The sequence below is a fragment of the Sceloporus undulatus genome, unplaced genomic scaffold, assembly GCF_019175285.1.
Source record: "Sceloporus undulatus isolate JIND9_A2432 ecotype Alabama unplaced genomic scaffold, SceUnd_v1.1 scaffold_17, whole genome shotgun sequence".
NCBI classification, from domain to species: Eukaryota; Metazoa; Chordata; class Lepidosauria; order Squamata; family Phrynosomatidae; genus Sceloporus; species Sceloporus undulatus.
In genome coordinates, this window is record NW_024802939.1 from 1803853 (window position 1) to 1824405 (window position 20553).

General features: G+C 40.8%; 1 protein-coding gene across 5 annotated transcripts in view; it reads left to right on the forward strand.

Moving 5' to 3' along the window:
• LOC121917413 (zinc finger protein 521) overlaps positions 1-20553 on the forward strand; it is a 398352-nt gene that overhangs the window by 152319 nt on the left and 225480 nt on the right. For all 5 annotated transcript variants that reach the window (XR_006101026.1, XM_042443354.1, XM_042443355.1 and 2 more), the window contains exon 4: positions 4851-8206. Coding sequence is in view for 4 of the 5 variants with exons in the window: in XM_042443354.1 (XP_042299288.1) it covers positions 4851-8206 (3356 nt within the window). In the remaining variant the exon portion in view is untranslated. The remainder of the gene's footprint in view (positions 1-4850; positions 8207-20553) is intronic.

Below are 20553 nucleotides of genomic sequence, written 5' to 3' on the forward strand. Positions count from 1 at the left end.
TTCCCTGTGTGTTCTATCCTAAGATGGATTCTCATGTTTTGGTCCTTCTCCATACCATCTCCCGCTACCTGATAATGGAGCAGGAACGGAGAAGAAGGAGGACACTTATGTACCGCTTGTTTTTTTTAAAAGTTGCTCTCAGACATGCCCTTGCTGAGCTCATGGATGTAGAGGACGCACCCCCCCCACACAGATCTCCTTGAATGGCTATCCACATTTCCATCACCTCAGAGATGGTGATTACGTCCAATTCTTAGGAAGAATTGGTGGCGTGAAGAGGTGATGACTTTGTGGGATGACGACATGTGGGAGACACATTTCCGCATGAAACATTCAATTTTTTTTTGATCTGGTAGAAGTACTCCATACATACCTGAAATCTTTTTCTGGTATCAAACACTGTTTCCTGCTTTATTTTTCATATAGAGACATGTCTAGATGTTCTATAATTTTGAGGAATGAAAGTCGTTAAAACATCTTGCAAGGGAACCTGGTAAAGGAAAGCTATCATGATGGCCCGTCATAACTGTAGGGATCGGACGGGGATGCAACTGGAATGCCTAGGATATCGCACACAGAGGATTTTCCATTCTCATAACGTTTACTGGTGAGGGAGGATGGAAGAGAATCGTCGGGGACATTTTATGCGAACGGAACGGAACGGGAACCCATTGCAAACGTCTCGGTAACGAGGCTATGCGATAAAATCCGTTCCATTCCATTACCATTGAGATCTCGGAACGTTTACAAACATGTGTGTGATAAACTCCTTACTCATTCCTTATTAACCATCCGTTTCATCCTGCTGTAGCATCCTGTGGCTTGACGTTTTAGATTGTATGTATCTTGGGGCAGGGACTTATCATGCAGGAAATGTTTACCCTCATGAAAGAGCTGGGAAACATTACTTTTCAGAATGACAACTCCCAGAATCCCTCAAACAGTGGCCATGCAAGCTGGCATATTATAGGAGTTGCAGCGCAAGAAAATGGTGCAAAACGCATCTCTAGAAGAGAAATGAACAAAAATGTAAAGATAAATCTTAATTCATTAAGACAGTAAAGGTCTATCTCCCATTTTATTTCCTCCAACACTATATTAGTTGCTGCCCCAATTTTCAATAAGCCCCACTGAAATAAGGGGGGTTTTGTGGGGGGGGGGAATAGATTTGTTGTGGATAAACTTGTCAGAGTGAAAACTGGAGAGAACCCTTGTACTTGAAATGGTTTTGTAGAAGAGGGAGTTTCAAGTTGCTTGTCATTCGACCAGGTAATAAGTATCACCTGCTGAAATTCGTTCTTCTACACAATGATTAAATGTATGGCTGTTATCTCCAGTTCTTACTCTCACTGTCTTAGAAGTTTATCGCACTCACTTTCATCCCCGATCTGGGCACGGGCAGGTTCGTGTGCGGCCAAGGGAGAACGCATTTTATCGCACACCGCACTGTCCTCAATCAAAGCAAAATCACATGCCTGAGTCCTGATTGGGTCCAGCCTGGTGATGGCATGGGGATGGCTTGAGGACAGTGCGGCATGCGATAAAATGCATTCTCCCTTGGCCATGCACATCCCCTGCCCATGCCCAGATCGGGGACGAAAGTGAGTGCAATAAGCTTCTTAGTTATAGAACAGTTTAAGTATCATGTTTTTAGACATACAGTAAATGTGGAAATCCCCCTCTCTCAGAGTAGTAAATGACACAGACTTGTGCAGTATTCAGCTTTCATTTAAAAGCATTGTTGCAGTGGGCAAAGGTCCAGGAATGGTGCTAGTTGTTTTCTCAGAATTAGATAGTTGCTGTCTGGCATTGATAATGAGATGGTGGTGTTATCAGTTTTGAGATGCAGGAAAGGAACGAATCCTCATCTGTTTCCTGTGGATAAGCAAAGGTTCACAATCTAGTAAAATCTTGCTACTTTAAAGAAAACAGACGTGGAATATTTTTCAAAAGCCAGTTTTGACTGTTATGTTGTATGATAGCTTTCTTTTTGCAGATGTAGAGTCTAAGGAACATTATATGTTTGTAGCAATCATTTCAAAAATGCTTTTCTCCAGGGGCATATTCAATCTTTTTTTTTTAATGGCTGTATTCTAACTGACTTTGTGTTGCAAGAAAATTTATTATGACAATATTATTTATCAAATAAACTACTGTTTTTTGTTTTACTTTAGCTGTCAGATGTTTTGCTTTTTGTAGAAGCATTTTTACAGTAAGAGGGAGTGATTTAATTAAGAGAAATCACTTTGAATTTTTCCTGCAGAACTTCTTTGAAATGCACAGGCAGTTCTTTTGTATAGCTTCCATTCAGTACAGAGGGCCTGTGTATGAAAACTTGCTAATGGATTGAGGACTAAATAATTGAATCCATTCTTCCAGAACAGATATACAGGAGTACTGAATTTTTACTGATTCAGTACCCCCATTCTGATATACCAGAATACAGATATTTTAAATAAACTAATATTTGAATCCAGTAGCAATTTCATCAGAAGCTGAATGAGGGACGTTATATAGAGCATTGTAAGTGCTTCTCCACCAGCAAAGAGGGAGATCTGCTTGCAGAACAACACCTAAAACATAGCTACAGTATATAAATGTAGCACCAGCACCCTTCCACTGGAGTCTGTCTAGGGCAGGTGTGACTCCTAGTTTCAGAGAGAGGATTCAGAGGTTCTACCCCATACTGGCTAAAGCAACCTGTCAGGACTGTGGAAGTGATGTATGCTCCACCAAGGAATCGTTCTTTGCCCAAAGATAGGACTCCTCTGTAAATCACCTCAAAGTATTCTCTGACTGAATTGGTTTGTATGCTGGGCCAAGATCTTGAAAGGTAATCCACCTATGTTCTATAGACTCAAATCTAAACCCCAGAAATGCAGTAGAAATGCTAAGTAGCTTGGGTTACTATTTGGCTTGTGTTTGTGTTTGTTTTTTCGTTGTTACTCATAAATCTTGCAACTTTTACCATAATAATTTGTCATTTCTTCCTGTTTCCAGCTTTTTTCTTTTCTTTTCTTTTCTTTTTTTAACATGTTGCTTTGTCTATGAGTTCCTAAATGTTCAGGCTCTGTTTTACTAAGGAAGTTCAGCCAGTAAGGTTTTTTGCAAAGAGGAAGAAGTGGTGGGCAACCTATTGAACTTTAGAAAAGCACAATACACTGTTAGGATCTAGCTTTTGTGAGGTTTACCCTCTTTGCTTAACCTTGGCTGTCTCAAGAAATCTAATGCCTACTCATTTGTAATTATTCATAATTATATATTAATCCTTTTACTGATCACTAGCTACTATATCATCTAAAAAGAGCCTTGTAGCATCTTTAAGACAAAGATATTAATTTTAGCATGCACATTTGTGGATGTGTCTGAGTAAGTGGAATTCAGTCCACAAAAGTACATAAGCCTCCTAGTCTAAAATGTTCCACAAGACGATCTTTTTGTTGCGCTAACAACATATTTATCTGAGTACAAGTAAAGGCCAGTGAAAAATAGAAAGCATGTATCCCATCCCAAAACAAGAGTGCATTTGTTGAGTGCCAGCCTGACACAAGAATGGGGAGGCGTTGTTCAGGTGTTTACAGATGGCTGCTCTTTGGTATACAGTAGTAGGTGGTGTCCACTTTCTCCCTTTCATCCACCATGAACCTTGTATTATAATGAGAGCAAGAGAGTTCCTTGACTTTGTGATACATCCTTCCTCCGATTGTTACTATTCCCACCAGGATATTCTATATTTTCAGAATTTAATTGCCCTCAGCATTCCATAAGTTCTGGATGTGTGGTCCCTGTTGGCAATTTTAGGGTTTCAGAGAGTTACTTTTATTTGAAATTAAAGAGTCGTGCAGCATTGCTTGCTGTGTTCTTAGAAATGCAGAAACTCATACACAGTGGACCCTTGGCATCCTCTGAGGTTTGGTTCCAGGACACCACCCTCCACCTGCAGATACCAAAATGCATGGATGCTCAAGTCCCATTATGTACAATGGCATAGTAAAATGGCACCCCTTATTAACATGACAAAATCAAGCTTTGCTTTGGGAGATTTATTTGGGGTGGGGGGAATATTTTCAGGCCATGAATGGTGGAATCCATGGATGCAGAATTTGTGGATAAGGAGGGTTGGATGTATTTAGTTTTGATTAGGCCTAACTATTTCCAAAGTGATTAGCAATGGATTTCCTGTACTTTGTATTAGAGGAAATGACTGATAGCACTATTCTTGTTTTTTAGTAGTGAAGTTGTCATTACCATTACACTTTTTTTCATGCTTTCTTTTTAAATTCTCATATTTGAGTTCTAAAATTAATAATAATACACCAAGCCATGCTGCTTTCCAAACCAACATAATTTTTTTAAAAGGTAGAATTACTTTTTTATTTAGTAGTAGACACTCAGGTGTCTTAATTTTTAAATACTTTCTAAATGTTCTTTTTCCAGTTGACATTTCAGATGTTCCCATAATATGCAAATCATTTTATAGATGATACAAAAGAAATAAATATATTTTAAAAATTTGGATTGTAATAAAATTGTCAGGGCATAATACATATTGTGCAAGTAAGAATGATTTTAAAAACAGAATAATGCAGGAGCAGCCTTTTTCTAGTTTTACCATCTGATTTAAAATAGTGTTGTATAAAAATAAGTAGGTGTGGATCAACTCCTGCAAACATATTTCAATTATTCACCAACAGACTGTATACACAGAGATTTAAAATAATGTTGTGTAAAAGTAGATGGTGTGGATCTACAGCTGCAAATACATTTCACTTAGTCACCAATGAACTGTATGAATGCAGAGTTATCAAGGCCAATCTGGAGGGCTTTAAACTTTCATTTCCCTTTTCCAGATGGAGTAGACATTGAGGATGATCCGTCCTGCTCATGGCCAGCTTCTTCACCTTCTAGCAAAGACCAGACTTCCCCAAGCCATGGAGACGGTTGTGACTTTGGTGAAGAAGAGGGTGGGCCAGGACTGCCCTACCCATGCCAGTTTTGTGACAAGTCATTTAGCCGCCTTAGCTATTTAAAGCACCACGAGCAAAGCCACAGTGACAAGCTCCCTTTCAAGTGCACGTATTGCAGCCGCCTTTTCAAACACAAGCGAAGCAGAGATCGCCACATCAAGCTTCATACGGGAGATAAAAAGTACCATTGCAGTGAGTGCGACGCAGCTTTTTCAAGAAGTGATCATCTTAAAATTCACTTAAAGACTCATACCTCTAACAAGCCATATAAGTGTGCCATTTGTCGGCGTGGATTTCTGTCCTCTAGTTCACTTCACGGACACATGCAAGTTCATGAGAGGAGCAAAGATGGTTCTCAGTCTGCCTCCCGAATGGAGGATTGGAAAATGAAGGACACTCAAAAATGCAGTCAGTGTGAAGAAGGTTTTGATTTTCCTGAAGATCTTCAGAAGCACATAGCAGAGTGTCACCCTGAGTGTTCCCCAAATGATGATAGAGCTGCTCTTCAGTGTGTGTACTGCCACGAACTCTTTGTAGAGGAAAGTTCACTTGTAAACCACATGGAGCAGGCTCATAATGGAGCAGAAAAGAAAAATATGTGTAGTATTTGCTCAGAGAACTTCCATACTGTTGAAGAGTTGTATACCCACATGGATAGTCACCAGCAGCCAGAATCTTGCAATCATAGCAACAGCCCCTCTTTAGTGACTGTTGGCTACACCTCAGTATCTAGCACCACACCAGATTCAAACCTCTCAGTGGACAGTTCAACCATGGTGGAAACCGCTCCCCCAATACCAAAAGGCCGTGGAAGAAAGCGGGCATCCCAACAAGTGGCAGATATCACAGGGCCTTCAAACAAGCAAGCCAAGGTTACCTATAGCTGCATTTATTGCAACAAACAGTTGTTTTCAAGCCTTGCAGTATTGCAGATACACCTGAAAACTATGCATTTAGATAAACCTGAGCAAGCACATATTTGTCAGTATTGTTTAGAAGTATTACCTTCACTTTACAATCTGAATGAGCATCTTAAGCAAATACATGAAGCCCCTGATCCTGCATTGATTGTATCTACTATGCCTGCAATGATCTACCAGTGCAATTTCTGCTCAGATGTTTTCAATGACCTCAACACCCTTCAGGAACATATTCGATGTACTCATGGATTTGCAAATCCAGCTGCTAAAGACAGTAATGCATTTTTTTGTCCTCATTGTTACATGGGGTTTCTTACTGATTCTTCTTTGGAAGAGCATATTAGACAAGTCCATTGTGATCTCAGCAGTTCCCGTTTTGGTTCTCCTGTGCTAGGTACCCCTAAGGACCCAGTTGTTGAAGTATATTCTTGTTCTTATTGTACAAATTCTCCAATATTTAATAGTGTTCTTAAACTAAATAAGCATATAAAGGAAAATCACAAGAACATTCCATTAGCGCTCAACTACATCCATAATGGAAAGAAATCTAGAGCCATGAGCCCCTTATCTCCAGTGACTTTAGAGCAGACTTCATTAAAAATGATGCAGACTGTGGGGGGTGCCACTCCACGCCCTGCTGGTGAGTACATTTGCAATCAATGTGGTGCTAAATACACTTCTCTGGATGGTTTTCAGACTCACTTAAAAACTCATCTTGACACTGTACTACCTAAGCTGACCTGTCCTCAGTGCAACAAGGAATTTCCAAACCAAGAGTCCCTCCTGAAGCATGTGACCATTCATTTCATGATAACCTCTACTTACTACATCTGTGAAAGTTGTGATAAACAGTTTACTTCAGTGGATGATTTGCAGAAACACTTGCTTGACATGCATACTTTTGTATTTTTCCGTTGTACTCTTTGCCAAGAGGTATTTGATTCTAAAGTTTCCATTCAACTTCACTTGGCTGTGAAGCATAGTAATGAAAAGAAGGTATACAGGTGCACATCCTGCAACTGGGATTTCCGGAATGAGACAGATTTGCAACTCCATGTTAAACACAATCATCTAGAGAACCAGGGCAAAGTGCACAAGTGTATTTTTTGTGGTGAGTCTTTTGGTACTGAAGTGGAACTCCAGTGCCACATTACCACACACAGCAAAAAATACAATTGCAAATTTTGCAGCAAAGCATTTCATGCTATCATCTTGTTGGAAAAACATTTGAGGGAAAAGCATTGTGTTTTTGAAACCAAAACTCCCAATTGTGGAACAAATGGAGCATCTGAACCAGTTCAGAAGGAAGAAGTAGAGCTACAGACCTTGCTCACAAATAGTCAGGAATCACACAATAGCCATGATGGCAGTGAAGAAGATGTTGATACATCTGAGCCCATGTATGGATGTGATATTTGTGGGGCGGCCTATACAATGGAGTCTCTTCTGCAAAATCACCAGCTTCGAGACCACAATATCCGACCAGGGGAAAGTGCCATTGTTAAGAAAAAGGCAGAACTCATTAAAGGAAACTACAAGTGTAATGTGTGTTCTCGGACGTTCTTCTCTGAAAATGGCCTCCGTGAGCACATGCAGACCCATTTGGGTCCAGTGAAACACTATATGTGCCCGATATGTGGTGAGAGGTTTCCATCTCTGCTCACTCTCACCGAACATAAAGTCACACACAGTAAGAGCCTAGATACAGGGAACTGCAGAATTTGCAAAATGCCACTGCAGAGTGAGGAGGACTTTTTGGAGCACTGTCAGATGCACCCTGATTTGAGGAACTCCTTAACAGGATTCCGCTGTGTGGTATGCATGCAGACAGTGACTTCTACATTGGAGCTGAAGATCCATGGGACATTCCACATGCAGAAAACAAGCAACAGTTCTTCAATGCAGGCTACAGGGCGAGTACAGCATCTTCAGAAACTGTACAAATGTGCTTCATGCCTGAAGGAATTCCGTTCGAAACAGGATTTGGTGAAACTTGACATTAATGGCCTACCATATGGTTTGTGTGCTGCCTGTGTTAATCTCAGCAAAAGTGGTAGTCCAAGTGTCAACATCCCCTCAAGCAGTAACAGACAAGGCATGGGCCAGAGTGAGAACTTGAGTTCCACAGAGAACAAAAATAAAGCAGGAGGACTGAAGACTCGCTGTTCCAGTTGCAATGTTAAATTTGAATCAGAAAGTGAACTTCAAAATCATATTCAGTCAGTCCATAGAGAGCTCATCCCAGACAGCAATAGTACGCATCTGAAAACGCCACAGGTATCACCAATGCCCAGAATCAGCCCATCACAATCTGAAGAGGTAATTTATTCATTTTCTTTCTTTTTCCCTCCTTAAATAAACCTTTGATTTTTTTTAAAAAAACCCATCATCTTTTGCTAGTTATTTTCCAAGAGATGCTTAACTTGAATATGTGGTGTATCTCCCATAGCCATTAGCTAGCTGGCAATTACTTGTTTCTTGATAAGCCTTGTGTTTTGGCTTGAATGGTGCAGAGTAGGACTAATTCCAGTCTCCCTAGGATATTATCTTCTTTATCACTGAAGAGAATAATCTTCATGCCAGCACAACTGAGAGCTGGAATCTTAGCTGAGGTTCATTTTGAGCTGGAATCCCTAGTTCTGAGTTATGCTTACGGCACAGAGTGTTAATGACATAAAAGTAAACTACATCAAGCCAAAGCACTGGCATGCAGAGTGCTGTTTTTTGAAAATATTTGTGAGCAACAGAGCAGGAGGGCTATTTTTGTAAATTATGTTGTTGACATTAATTTTTCCCTGTCTTGCTCTACTTTGATTAAAAAGAAACACCACAGTGTAACACCTACTTTTGCTAAAGGGCAAATTAGTCTTTTCATTGCAATTTAGTTTGTATGTGGGTGTATGCATGCAGGATTTGTGTGGGGGTTTTGTCGCTGACAGAAAATCATAGTAGGTATCAAAAGATTACTATTTCTTGCAAAATAATATGTAACATAAAATTGTACAAATGTGAGCATCCCTTGGGGATCAAAGTCTTATTCCAAATTAATTAATGTGAAATAAATGCTTTGGCCTTCTTCTGTTATCATAATCACTAACACAAATTAGAATTGCCAAAGGGGACATTGCCAAGCACACTTAAACATGCATTCTTTAGCCTTTAATTTACATTAACCTCACTTTTGTTTACACAGGGAGCAAGAAGCATATAGCCATGTTCCATGTTCAGTCATTTTAAGTCTTGCTCATGTATTCCCCCTCCTTGTTCCTGTCCCATCACACAGTATTCATGCCTCTCCTGCTGAGAACCAGGAGGATCTGGCTGCGAAGAAACTCAGGCCTGAGACAGATGGGCAGGAAGGGGCGTGTCCACGGTGATTCTAGGGTTCGGGAGCGCACAACAACTGCATGCTCCCAAACCTTGGTCCATACGGATGCAGCCATCATGGCGCTTGCGTGATTGATGCGCTTGCATCATTGACACAACACAGTGCGTAATGGTGCACTGATGGCAGCACACACGTGTGCCAAGCAGGTCCTTTTGGATGCGGAGGGAGCCCACACGATTTGGTTGCTGCAGGCTCCCTCTGGGGGGGGGGGGAATGGGCGGTTCCAGACCGCCCCTTTGTGGTGGTCTGTCGAGCCCCTAAATCACATTCATGCCCAGGTGAAAAGATATGGGATGCCAGTGCATCCCTTTGCCATACAGTGGGCCCTACCCTTACATGGGGATCCGTTTTGGATCCCTCTGCGTAAGGGGAAATCAGCGTATGTTGGAGCCCCATAGGAACTAATGGGGCTCGCGCCCATGTTGCGCAGTGGCACGGCGGCATGCGTGTACCATGGGCGTGCACCCCATTAGTTCTTTCTGGGCACTTGACGGGCTCTTCCGGCGCGGCTTTCAGCATATGCTGAAAGCCGCGTATGGCACGCCTGTGTAAAACACAGACGCATTATACTTTGCCTGTTTAGTTTAGCCACGACATCAGCTTAGAGACAGTGAAAGAGTTTTATTTATTCTTTAATTACATCTAACAGATCCTACATATAATAATCTGTTGTTCTTTGGGTATTTCTTACCATAGGTTAATTGGACAGTTTGCTCATACAGAGAAAAGCATGATTTGAAATTCTGGTTTTTGGTGTTTCAAAAGTGTTTTCCAACTTTTCTGAAAACATCATTTATATATAGAATCGATGCCATTTCCAAACAGGGAAGAATCTGTTTTCAATGGACTTGTGAACATCTTATATCTCATAGTGTTTGCAGAATGTCATCCCTAAAAGGGGTAAAGGCTAATATTTTATTTTAAAAATGTTTATGTATAGTAGGCCCTGGTGTAAGCTGGGGTTTGGTTCCAGGACCCTCTGTGGATACCAAAATCTGTGGATTCCCAAAGCCCATTAAATACAGTGGCATAGTAAAATTATATACATTGTATAAAATGGGAAAATCAAGGTTTGCTTTATTTGGAATTTATATTTTTAAAAAATATTTTTAAGCCATGGAATGGATGTTAGAATCCATGGATAAAGAATCTGTGAATATGGAGGGCCGAGTGTATTTCTTCAGTAAAATAGATACAATAAAAGCACTTTCTAAATACACGTCCTAATAAGGCAGTAAATATATTTTAAAACAGTTCATTAAAACTGGTTAACTCCGATGTTAACAATCAGGGAAATAATCAGGAGGATGCTTTGTTGAATAAATCAGGCTCCAGTTCCCATTTAGATTCTATTTCAAGTAGTGTCAGTATGTTGAATGAATGGAACCTACATGTATATCGGTTCCTGTTTATTCAGTGGGTGTGGTAACTGGATTAGGTGGGACAAAAAATTAGATGTAAGCCTGAATTTAGACTAACAAATGGATTTAACTGATACTAACAAATGGGTTTAGGCCAGAGCCTTGGATCAACAGTGGCAGTGGCCAGAGCCTTGGATCGACAGTGGCATCACTGGACTCCCTCAGTGGGTGCCATAATAGATGTTATTTACAACAAATGAAGATTTTCACTATCAGGAGGTAAAAACATTGCCCACAAATATTCACCCATCACATTGCAGTTAAAGGATTGTCTGTATCTCCCCTATATATTGGAAATGGGTTAAATCTTTGAAAGAAGCTCTTACATTACACACAACGTAGACAGAGCGAACATACCTGTTTACTTAATCTTTCTGCCACTACCATTCATCTAAATTTATCTTAACGCATGCTGGGATAAGCAAGAACTGAAGGATTCCCATAACAAGTTTACTGAATATCACAAGTGTCTCTCCAAATGAAGGCAGTAGAAAAGTAACATCTCCCTCTGGTTCCATCACAAAAATTGATAACTGTAGAAGTGATAATATATAATATGCTGATTTATGCTGTGTTAGCTTTATTATCATATCTCAAATGGTTCATCCAAAACACAATATATTATGAGGTTTTAAAAAGTTTCTGCTTTCCTTATCCCATTCAAAACATAGCAGAGTACACCAAGAATTAGTCCAATTTGAGAAATCAAGAACTTTGTGGCTGCCAGAATGTGATCCAAAAACTGCAATTGGTACGCTTAAGAATCTGGTGAAGAGGATTATGGGGAAGAAGATATATATACAGGGATGGTGATTTGATACAGTACTTTATTCTGGGTGGAAAAGCTCTTTTTAATTCTAGCGTCTACATGGCTTTTCGTACTTGTCAGAGGGGTTTGAAGGACACTTGGGCTGTATTAAGAGAAAAACTGTAGTGGCAATGCTCTGTTTGGCATTTGAGTTGAGCTTAGATGGGACATCATTTGGTCATCACATCTTAAATAGGCTACATATAAATGGAAAAAGTCTCCAAAGAGTAATAAAGAAACATTGATTAAAAATAGACATAGATAGTTGTAAAGTTAAAAGGATTCATAAGGGTATGATAGGACTCTTCAATTATCCTTTCATAGACGTGAGATTGCTTTCTCAGATGCCACCAGCAAAACCATTATTAATTAATTTGTTAAAATGCTTTAAACTTCCTTTTCATATTGCACTGCCCTCACAAGGAACTTACACAATTACAAATTGCGTGAAAGTATAATTACAGTTAAAACTAGGTTTTTAAAGTGCCAAATACAGAATGGAATAAATGTATCTTCAGCTGTTTTTAAAAAGCTAGAAATGATGATGTCATATGTATCCTCAGAGGTGGTTGGGGTTTTTGACTATAACGCCCAGAATTCCTAGTGAGTATGGGTCATCACCATGTTCGCTGGGGATTCTTTGATCTGTGGTCCAAAATGTACATTGTAAAGCTTTGTCTATCACCCTGGAGATACAGTTCCAGTAGTATGGAGCCACTGTGAGAAAGCACTCTCCCTCACTTCTATAAACCTAATGGCTCTCATTGGTGAATAACAGAGCAGGCCTCAAAAGCTGTCCCTAATGCTTGAGCGGGATCATACTGCTGTAGTTTTGTTGTTGTTAACTGTCAGCAAAGTCAGCATCACCTTAGGGCAGAGAGATGTCCAGGCCACCCTGATTATTATTATTATTATTATTATTATTATTATTATTATAGTTTATTTTTATAGCGCTTAGATTATGCTCAGGATTATTGCTCCCTTGATTGAATCAATCCAACTGTAATTCATTCTTCCTCTTTTCATACTGCCTTTGACTTCATCATTGTCTTTTCTAATAAGTGATATTGTCTCATTCAGCTTACAGAAGCTTCAGTTTAGTAATTCTGCTGAAAATTCAGGCTTGATTTGCTCTAAGACATGTTTATGTAACTTTTTAAACGTCCATGGATCCAGTACCACATTTCAAATCAGTTGATCTTCTTGCCAGCTTTCTTCACTGTACAGCTTTCTCAACCATACATAGAAATCATCAAAATTGTACTATGATGTGGATTATTGTGACTTTGTTATTCAGTAATACAAAGTAGTCCTTCAAATAACATGCAGTGGTCCTTCCACATTCACTGGGGTTACAGGAACAAGAGCTGCATGAAAGTGAAGAACCTCAATTAAAAAAACACACCTTTTAAACCTCTCTAGGAATCTCTAGGTCTTTCAACTTCCAGCAAAGTCATGCTGGAGGACTTAGAAAATTCCAGAAAGAACATGTTAATCAAATCCATGAATAATCAAATCTGCAAAAGTCAAAGTTGCAAATATGGAGGACCAACTATAGTCTGAAATAAATTAGGGTTATAAACACCACCATCATAGGAGTGATGCTGTTCTCAAAAGAGATAGCATAATATTTAATTAATAAAACTCTATCACTTTTGGAATATGAAATAAAGTTGCTTCTGGTCTGATCTGAATACTGAAATATCATTTTACTTTTAAAGTATTGTTACACTTATGTTGATTAAATCATAATTTAAGTTTGAAAGTTTTCCCTGTGTCATTCATGGCTGTTTCTATGACCCTGCCAGGAAAAGGAAGGCTGTTATGGTCACCCTGAGGCTCACATTTTCTTTGTGCAGCTTTCAGTGCTTGTGACTCTTCTCAGCAAAGAAGAATTTTGTAATTTATTTATCACTGCATATGGTTAAGTGTTCTATTTTTCCATTCTGATACTGAGTGACTAACAGTATAATAAAAACAATTTGATTAAGATTGAGAGTAAAGTACATGAGGATCCTTAAAGATGGCACTGTTTTTTTTTTAAAAGCTGCATTTATTAAAAGAAAATAGCATTGTTTTCAAAGGTAAAATGGAGAAATGATGTCAGTAGGGTTTTTTAAGGTGATGCAGATTTATAAAATTTTAAACAACCCTACATGTTGCCTCAGAATCCTAAGAGCTTTTACAAAATTTGCAATAGGCATAAGTGTTGAAGGAGTATTCTCCAGTGAGCAATTGCAAACTGTTACTTTTATTGGGCACAGCTGTTGCTGATTGTAGGTAGAAAGAGTGGTTGGTTGCTTGAATGCTATCTCATTGTCTTGTAGCGTTGTGTCTGCACGCTTACATTTGTGTGCATTTTAATAAAACAGCTGTGGAAACAGAATGAATGAATACATGCCATAGGTACAAAGTATCATATCAGGCACCAGCATTCTACATTTCCTATAGCCATGAGTGGTGGTGGTGGTGGTGGTGGTGTTTTTACAATATTTTACTGCTGGACAAGAAAAGCAAAGGAGTATTAAATGCCTCAGTGCAAGGGGAAGGAGTCATTTTCTCACTGGTGTATTTTCTCTCATCTGCCAGGGGGTGAACTGATGTATACCAAGATTCCATCCATTATAGGAGCCATAGACGTTTGTTTCACTTAGAATTGTGGTTAGGCAGTACGAAGATGTGGTGGCTCAAGATGCTGACTCTTGACAATTGGAAACGGACCAAGTGCCTTGTCACAGAGTGAGTTTCCGCCGCTACTCCCAGCTTCTGCCAACCTAGCTGTTTGAAAGCATGTAAAAATGCAAGTAGCTAAATAGGTACCATTTCAGTTGGAAGGTTACAGCATTCTCTGCTGTCATGCTGGCCACATGATCACAGCATTGTCTTTGACAACGCTGGTTCTTTGGCTTAGTAATGGGGATGAGCACCACCCCTCTACAGTCAGACACAATTTGACAACCTTGTCAAAGGGGTATACCTTTACCTTTACTTTTAGTAGGAAGATCCTGTTGACCTACCTTACCTTGGCAGTGTGCCTGTGTCTGTGTCTTTGCCCCCCACTTTTTTCATTGGCATGGTTTTGAGCTGGAGAAAGTCATTTCTACTTCTGTGCCTTCCTTGTGTAAAATTGTTTTGTACCTAGCATGTATCTAAAGTGAACCTATTGTATCCAGATGTCTCCCTACAAAGCTATCTATAGTTGAGATTTGCAGATTTCACTATTTGTGACTTAGTAGCTGCTGTTTAACAAGGTAAACCTTCCCCCCCTCCTCTTCATCTTTCTTGGCAGCCAATGAAAACCAGCACTATGCATTACTCTGCTTTGCCAAAATTTGTATCCTCCTCAGTCCTTTTCTTTGAATCTGATGTTTGCAGCCACCCCAGGAGGATCCAAGTTCTCTCCCTTCTTCCTCTCCCTGTTCCCAGCCAGTTAAAACCAATGCCATACATTCTCCATCTTTGCCAAAAATTTGCATCCTCCTCATTCCAAAGTTTTTTCCTTTGAATCTAATGTTTGCAGCCACAACTGGGAGAATTCAACATCTCTCTCCTCCCCCCCCCTCTCCTAGACAAAAGTTTGGCCAAACAAAAGCAACACAGTACCTTCCCTTTGTGGTGATGTCTGCAAACATCAGATTTTGAAAATGAGGAAAATGCAAAGTTCATCAGTGGGGAATATACGGTGCTGCTTTTGTCTGCCCAGGAGGGAAGGAGAGAAGGTGGATCCTCAGCAGCAGTGGCTTCAGATTGAAAGTGGAAGCAATTTGGGAATGTGGAGGGGCTCGGTGTTGCAAGGTTGCAAAAAAAGTTACAGCTGGTACTCTTTGTGAGGGGGACTGTTTATTATTCATGTTTGGGGGGGCAAACAATTTTTTCCACTGTTGCGGGGGTCCACAGCTCCTAATACCCATGTATACAGTATGTGTGACCTAGCAGGTAGTCTGTGGCTCTCCTCACCTTTTCTGGACATTTTTGAGATCTCTTCTGTAGATTCAGACAGTACTTCTTAGGCTATCTTGTTTGAAGACTGGAAGTTCCCCCCTAACCCCCCCCCCCCACACACACACATTTTGCCATTTTGCCAGGGACCAGCATCATATTTGTGCCTATTGGCTACATTTCTTCCCTGTGAACTGATGAGGAACAGGTACTGGTTAAAGGACCACCACTTTGAGTAGCACTGGGTTAAGGGATTTTTCTTGGCTTATGACTTTGTCTATGCATGCAGTGTAATTATTGGAAGAGCACTAGGTTAAAAGTATGAGGTTTCTTTTTTAAATATAAAGAAAAAGAAAATGAATCCCTATAAATGGAAGTTTAGTAGATATGGGGGTAATGTTTTAGGCTAGCTCCTTGTTGTTCTAATTTTTTGAATTTGAATGGTATTCTAGACAAAAGAACATCCAAAAGAACAAAAGTCTATGAGCTTTATTGCACTGCGTTCCTTCCGTTCCTTCCATTCCGTTCTGAGCACGGAACGGAAGGAGTAGGGACAAGTGCGGAACGAGTGGGGGACGGATTTTACCGCACGCACCTGTCCCTCATTCGTTTCGTTCCCCCTCTCTTCCGTTCTTAATCCATTCCAGAGGGGGAAATTTTTGAGAACTGTTCTGAACAGTTCTCAGAAAGCGTTCCCTCTGGAACGGAATGGGCAGGGAAGAGAGGGGGAACGGAACGAGTGAGGGACGGGTGTGTGTGGTAAAATCAGTCCCCCACTCTTTTCTGTTTCCTGCCAGGCCGGGCCGAGAACCCGGTGTGATAAAGTTCTATAAGACCATTTTGGAACATTTTTACTACATTCTGTTGAATTCATAGAATCATAGAGTTGGAAGAGACCACAAGGGCCATCCAGTCCAACCCCCTGCCATGCAGGAAATCCAAATCAAAGCATCCCTGACAGATGGCCATCCAGCCTCCATTTGAAGACCTCCAAGGAAGGAGACTCCACTACACTCCGAGGAAGTGTGTTCCACTGTCGAACAGCCCTTATGTCATGCCCAGCCTGGAGGACGGCTTGGAGGACTCAGAGGATGAGCTAGAGCCCCTGGGACCTGAACCTGTAATGGAGGAGCCAGAGCCCCTGGGGCTTGAACCTGTAATGGAGGAGCCAGAGGTTGGCCCTAGTTCTGCTGGAGCAGAGTCTGTGGCCCCTCCAGAGGTTCAACAGTCAAGTTTGCCTGGTGCCGAGGCTGTGGACATGGAGGAGGATCTGGGCAGTGTGCCTACCTTCAAGGAACGTCGAGCAGAAAGAGAGGGCCTTCAAAGATCTCGGAGGCTTTATCAGAAGCGTGTTCGTAATCAGACACAGCTGAAGGCCGGCTCCTTGCCTTCTTAAGCTCCTGGAGCATGTGTGGTTCTTTGCCAGTGGATATCTGACTCTTTTAGAGGAAAGTCTATGTCTCTGGCTCCGTTGGCTCCTTGCCTTCTAGCTTATCCTGACTACCCGGAAACCTTGACCTTGGACTGCTTATTCGACCTGCGTCTCTGATACCCTGAACCTCGGACCATCTGACAATTCTCTTGGTAATCCCTTTTGGTAGAGCTATTGTGAATTTCCTGGACTGAGTAGCTTACATTGACTTTGCTGTTCGGGGAGTGGTTTGTTTGTTGGAGAACTAGCTGTCTTATCAGCCTTTTGGCTGCTTTCCCGAACACCTTACTGTTAGGAAGTTCCTCCTAATGTTGAGGTGGAAACTCTTTTCCTGCAACTTGCATCCATTGCTCCGGGTCCTAGTCTCTGGAGCAGCTGAAAACAAGCTTGCTCCCTCCTCAATATGACATCCCTTCAAATATTTAAACAGAGCTATCATATCGCCTCTTAACCTTCTTTTCTCCAGGCTAAACATCCCCAACTCCCTAAGGTGTTCCTCATAGGGCAAGGATTCCAGACCCTTCACCATTTTAGTCGCCCTCCTTTGGACACGCTCCAGTTTCTCAATGTCCTTTTTGAATTGTGGTGCCCAGAACTGGACACAATATTCCAGGTGGGGTCTGACCAGAGCAGAATATAGTGGCACTATTACTTCCCTTGATCTAGACACTATACTTCTATTGATGCAGCCTAAAATCGCATTGGCCTTATTAGCTGCCGCATCGCACTGTTGACCCATATTCAACTTGTGGTCTACTTGGACTCCTAGATCCCTTTCACATGTTGTCTCCTTAAGCCAGGTGTCCCCCATTCTATATCTGTGCATTTCATTTTTTCGCCCTAAGTGCAGTACCTTACATTTCTCCCTGTTGAAGTTCATTTTGTTAGCTGTGGCCCAGCTTTCTAGTCTATTCAGGTCATTTTGAATTTTGATCCTGTCCTCTGGAGTATTAGCTATTCCTCCTAATTTGGTGTCATCTGCAAATTTGATAAGTATTCCCCCAATTTTTCCTCCAAGTCATTGATAAAGATGTTGAAGAGTACTGGGCCCAGGACAGAGCCCTGTGGGACTCCACTGGTCACTTCTCTCCAGGATGAAAAGGTGCCATTGTTGAGCACCCTTTGGGTTCGTCCGGTCAACCAGTTACAAATCCACTTCTCGGTCATAATGCTCCCTGTCTTTAAAATGAGTGATATTTTCTTTAATGTCTTAAAAATCTTTCATTCCTAAGTACTTTTCTATATAGCTATATAGAATGCATTGTAGCTTGACCCCTCTGACTGGGGTCACATAAGTTCAGTATCTGTTCTCCATGTTGTTTTGGTTCTTGGTTATTTGGAATTTGTTATGTAGTCTGTTCTGGATTGCATAGATCTATGGTAGATTCTTATTTAGGAATATATGAATCAGTCTGTTCCCAGTCAGTGTCACATTTGTACATATTTACTTATCAGTCGACTCTATCCTGGTCTGGCCATTCCACACTCACTGAGATATAAGCTGCCATTTTCTGTACTATCCTAAGTTTCTAGACATTGTGTCAATGGTTTCCTCATCTAGAATAGTGTTTTTAGTCTTTGGTCCTCCAGGTTCCAGAATCCCTCTTGGTTGGCCATTCTGAGTGGGGCTTCTGGGAACTGAAGTTCAAATCTTGAAGACCACCATTTGACATTATACAGTGGGCCCTTGGTATGCACTGGGGATTGCTTCCAGGACTCACTGTGAATAACAAAATCCATGGATGCTCAATTACCATTAAATACAATGGCATGAATGGGAAATTCAAGGTTTGCTTTTTGGAATTTATAACTTTTGGGTATATTTTCAAGGCATGGATGGTTGATTCCGTAGATAAAACATCCATGGACAAGGGAGGCTGACTGCAACAACCTACTTTTAAAGTCATAATGGTATGAATTATGGACACTCAAGCCCTTATTGGCTGAGATGTCCACAACAGTGTTGAAAGGAACAGTTAAGAAAAATGTGGTTGTTGCTACATCCTGCTTAGTTGCTTTCCTGATGGCTGTAGAGGATAGTTGCATCAGGCCCTCACTCAAAGAAATGTTGTGCAACAGTATAGCACTTATTTGTGTGGGCTGCCTTAAATAGTTGGCATCTCTAGTTAAAAGGGATTTCAAACTGTAATTAGGAGCCCTGGTAGTGCAGGTTAAATGCCAGTCCTACAACCACAACATTGTAAGTTCGATCCTGGAGGGCTCCAAGGTCCACTCAGGGTTCCATCCTTTCATAGGTCGGTAAAATGAATACCCAGTTTGTTGTGGGCAATTGGCTTACACATTGTAAACTGCTTATGGAGGGCTAGTTCACTGATAAGCAGTATAGAAATGTACTTGCTATTCCTCTTCTTGCTATTAGTTCAGTAGTTTAGTACTGAAACTTATAAGTGCTGAGTTTGACATCCAGTATCATGATCACTTATGTCTGGCAGCAGTGTGGTTCACTATTATCTTACATATAAATTAGTTATTCATATCCATATCTGTATATTAATTTCTGTCCAATACCTGCAGATTTGAACATGGTGTATTGTTGGCAGGTACTAAAACCTATTGTGCCTCGACCACATTAAACTGTGTCTTCAAGGAAACAGTTTGATACAATCCTCTAGCCATGAGATAGCTTCTTAATTCACTCAAAATCAAATTAAGATTTTGCTCCCAGGCAAACTATACATGTTATGAAAGAGCTAAGGCATTTTGGAGATCTAGGAATGAGGGAAAAGAAGCAAAAGCAGAAAGCCAGAGATATGAAATGGATCTTAGGTACTGCAAATCTGTAGTGCATCAAGCCACATTAAGGAGGATTTGTCTGTTTGTGCAAAATGTCTTGCCATGAATGGAAAGAAAAATTCAATGTGAAAACTGTTTGTGTGTGTGTGTGTGTGTGTGTGTGTATGTGTATATATATATATATATATATATATATATATATATATATATGTCTTGACAAATTCTGACAAGAAGAATCTTGGATTGGTGAGAATCTTCTCAGAGAACTTCCTAGCTGGTTGAAGGTTGATACCCCATGGATAGTCCACGCAGCAGCCAGATCTTGCAAATCATAGCAACAGCCCTCTGTAGTGACTGTTTGCTACACTAAGTATCTAGGGCACCAAACCAGATTTCAAACCTCTCAGTTTGACAGTTCAACATGGCGGAAACCGCTCCCCCAATACCAAAAGGGCCTGGAAGAAAGCGGGCATCCCAACAAGTGGCAAGATATCAGCAGGGCCTTCAAACAAGCAAGCCAAGGTTTACGCTATAGCTGCATTATTGGGCAACAAAGCAGTTGTTGTCAAGGCCGTGGCAGTATTGCAGATACACCTGAAAACTATGCATTTAGATAAACCTAGCAAGCAGCATATTTGTCAAGTATTGTTTAGAAGTATTACCTTGCAGGCTTTTACAATCTGAATGAGGCCATCTGAAGCAAATGAGTCAGTGAAGGCCCCTGATCCTGCATGGATTGTATCTACATGCCTGCAATGATCCTACGCAGGTGGCAATTCGCTCAGATGTTTTCATGACCTCAACACCGGTTTCAGGAACTATTTCATGTACTCATGGAGTTGCAAATCCAGCTGCTAAAGACAGTAATGCATTTTTTTGTCCTCAGTGTTAGCATGGGGTTTCTTACTCGATTCTTCTTTGGAA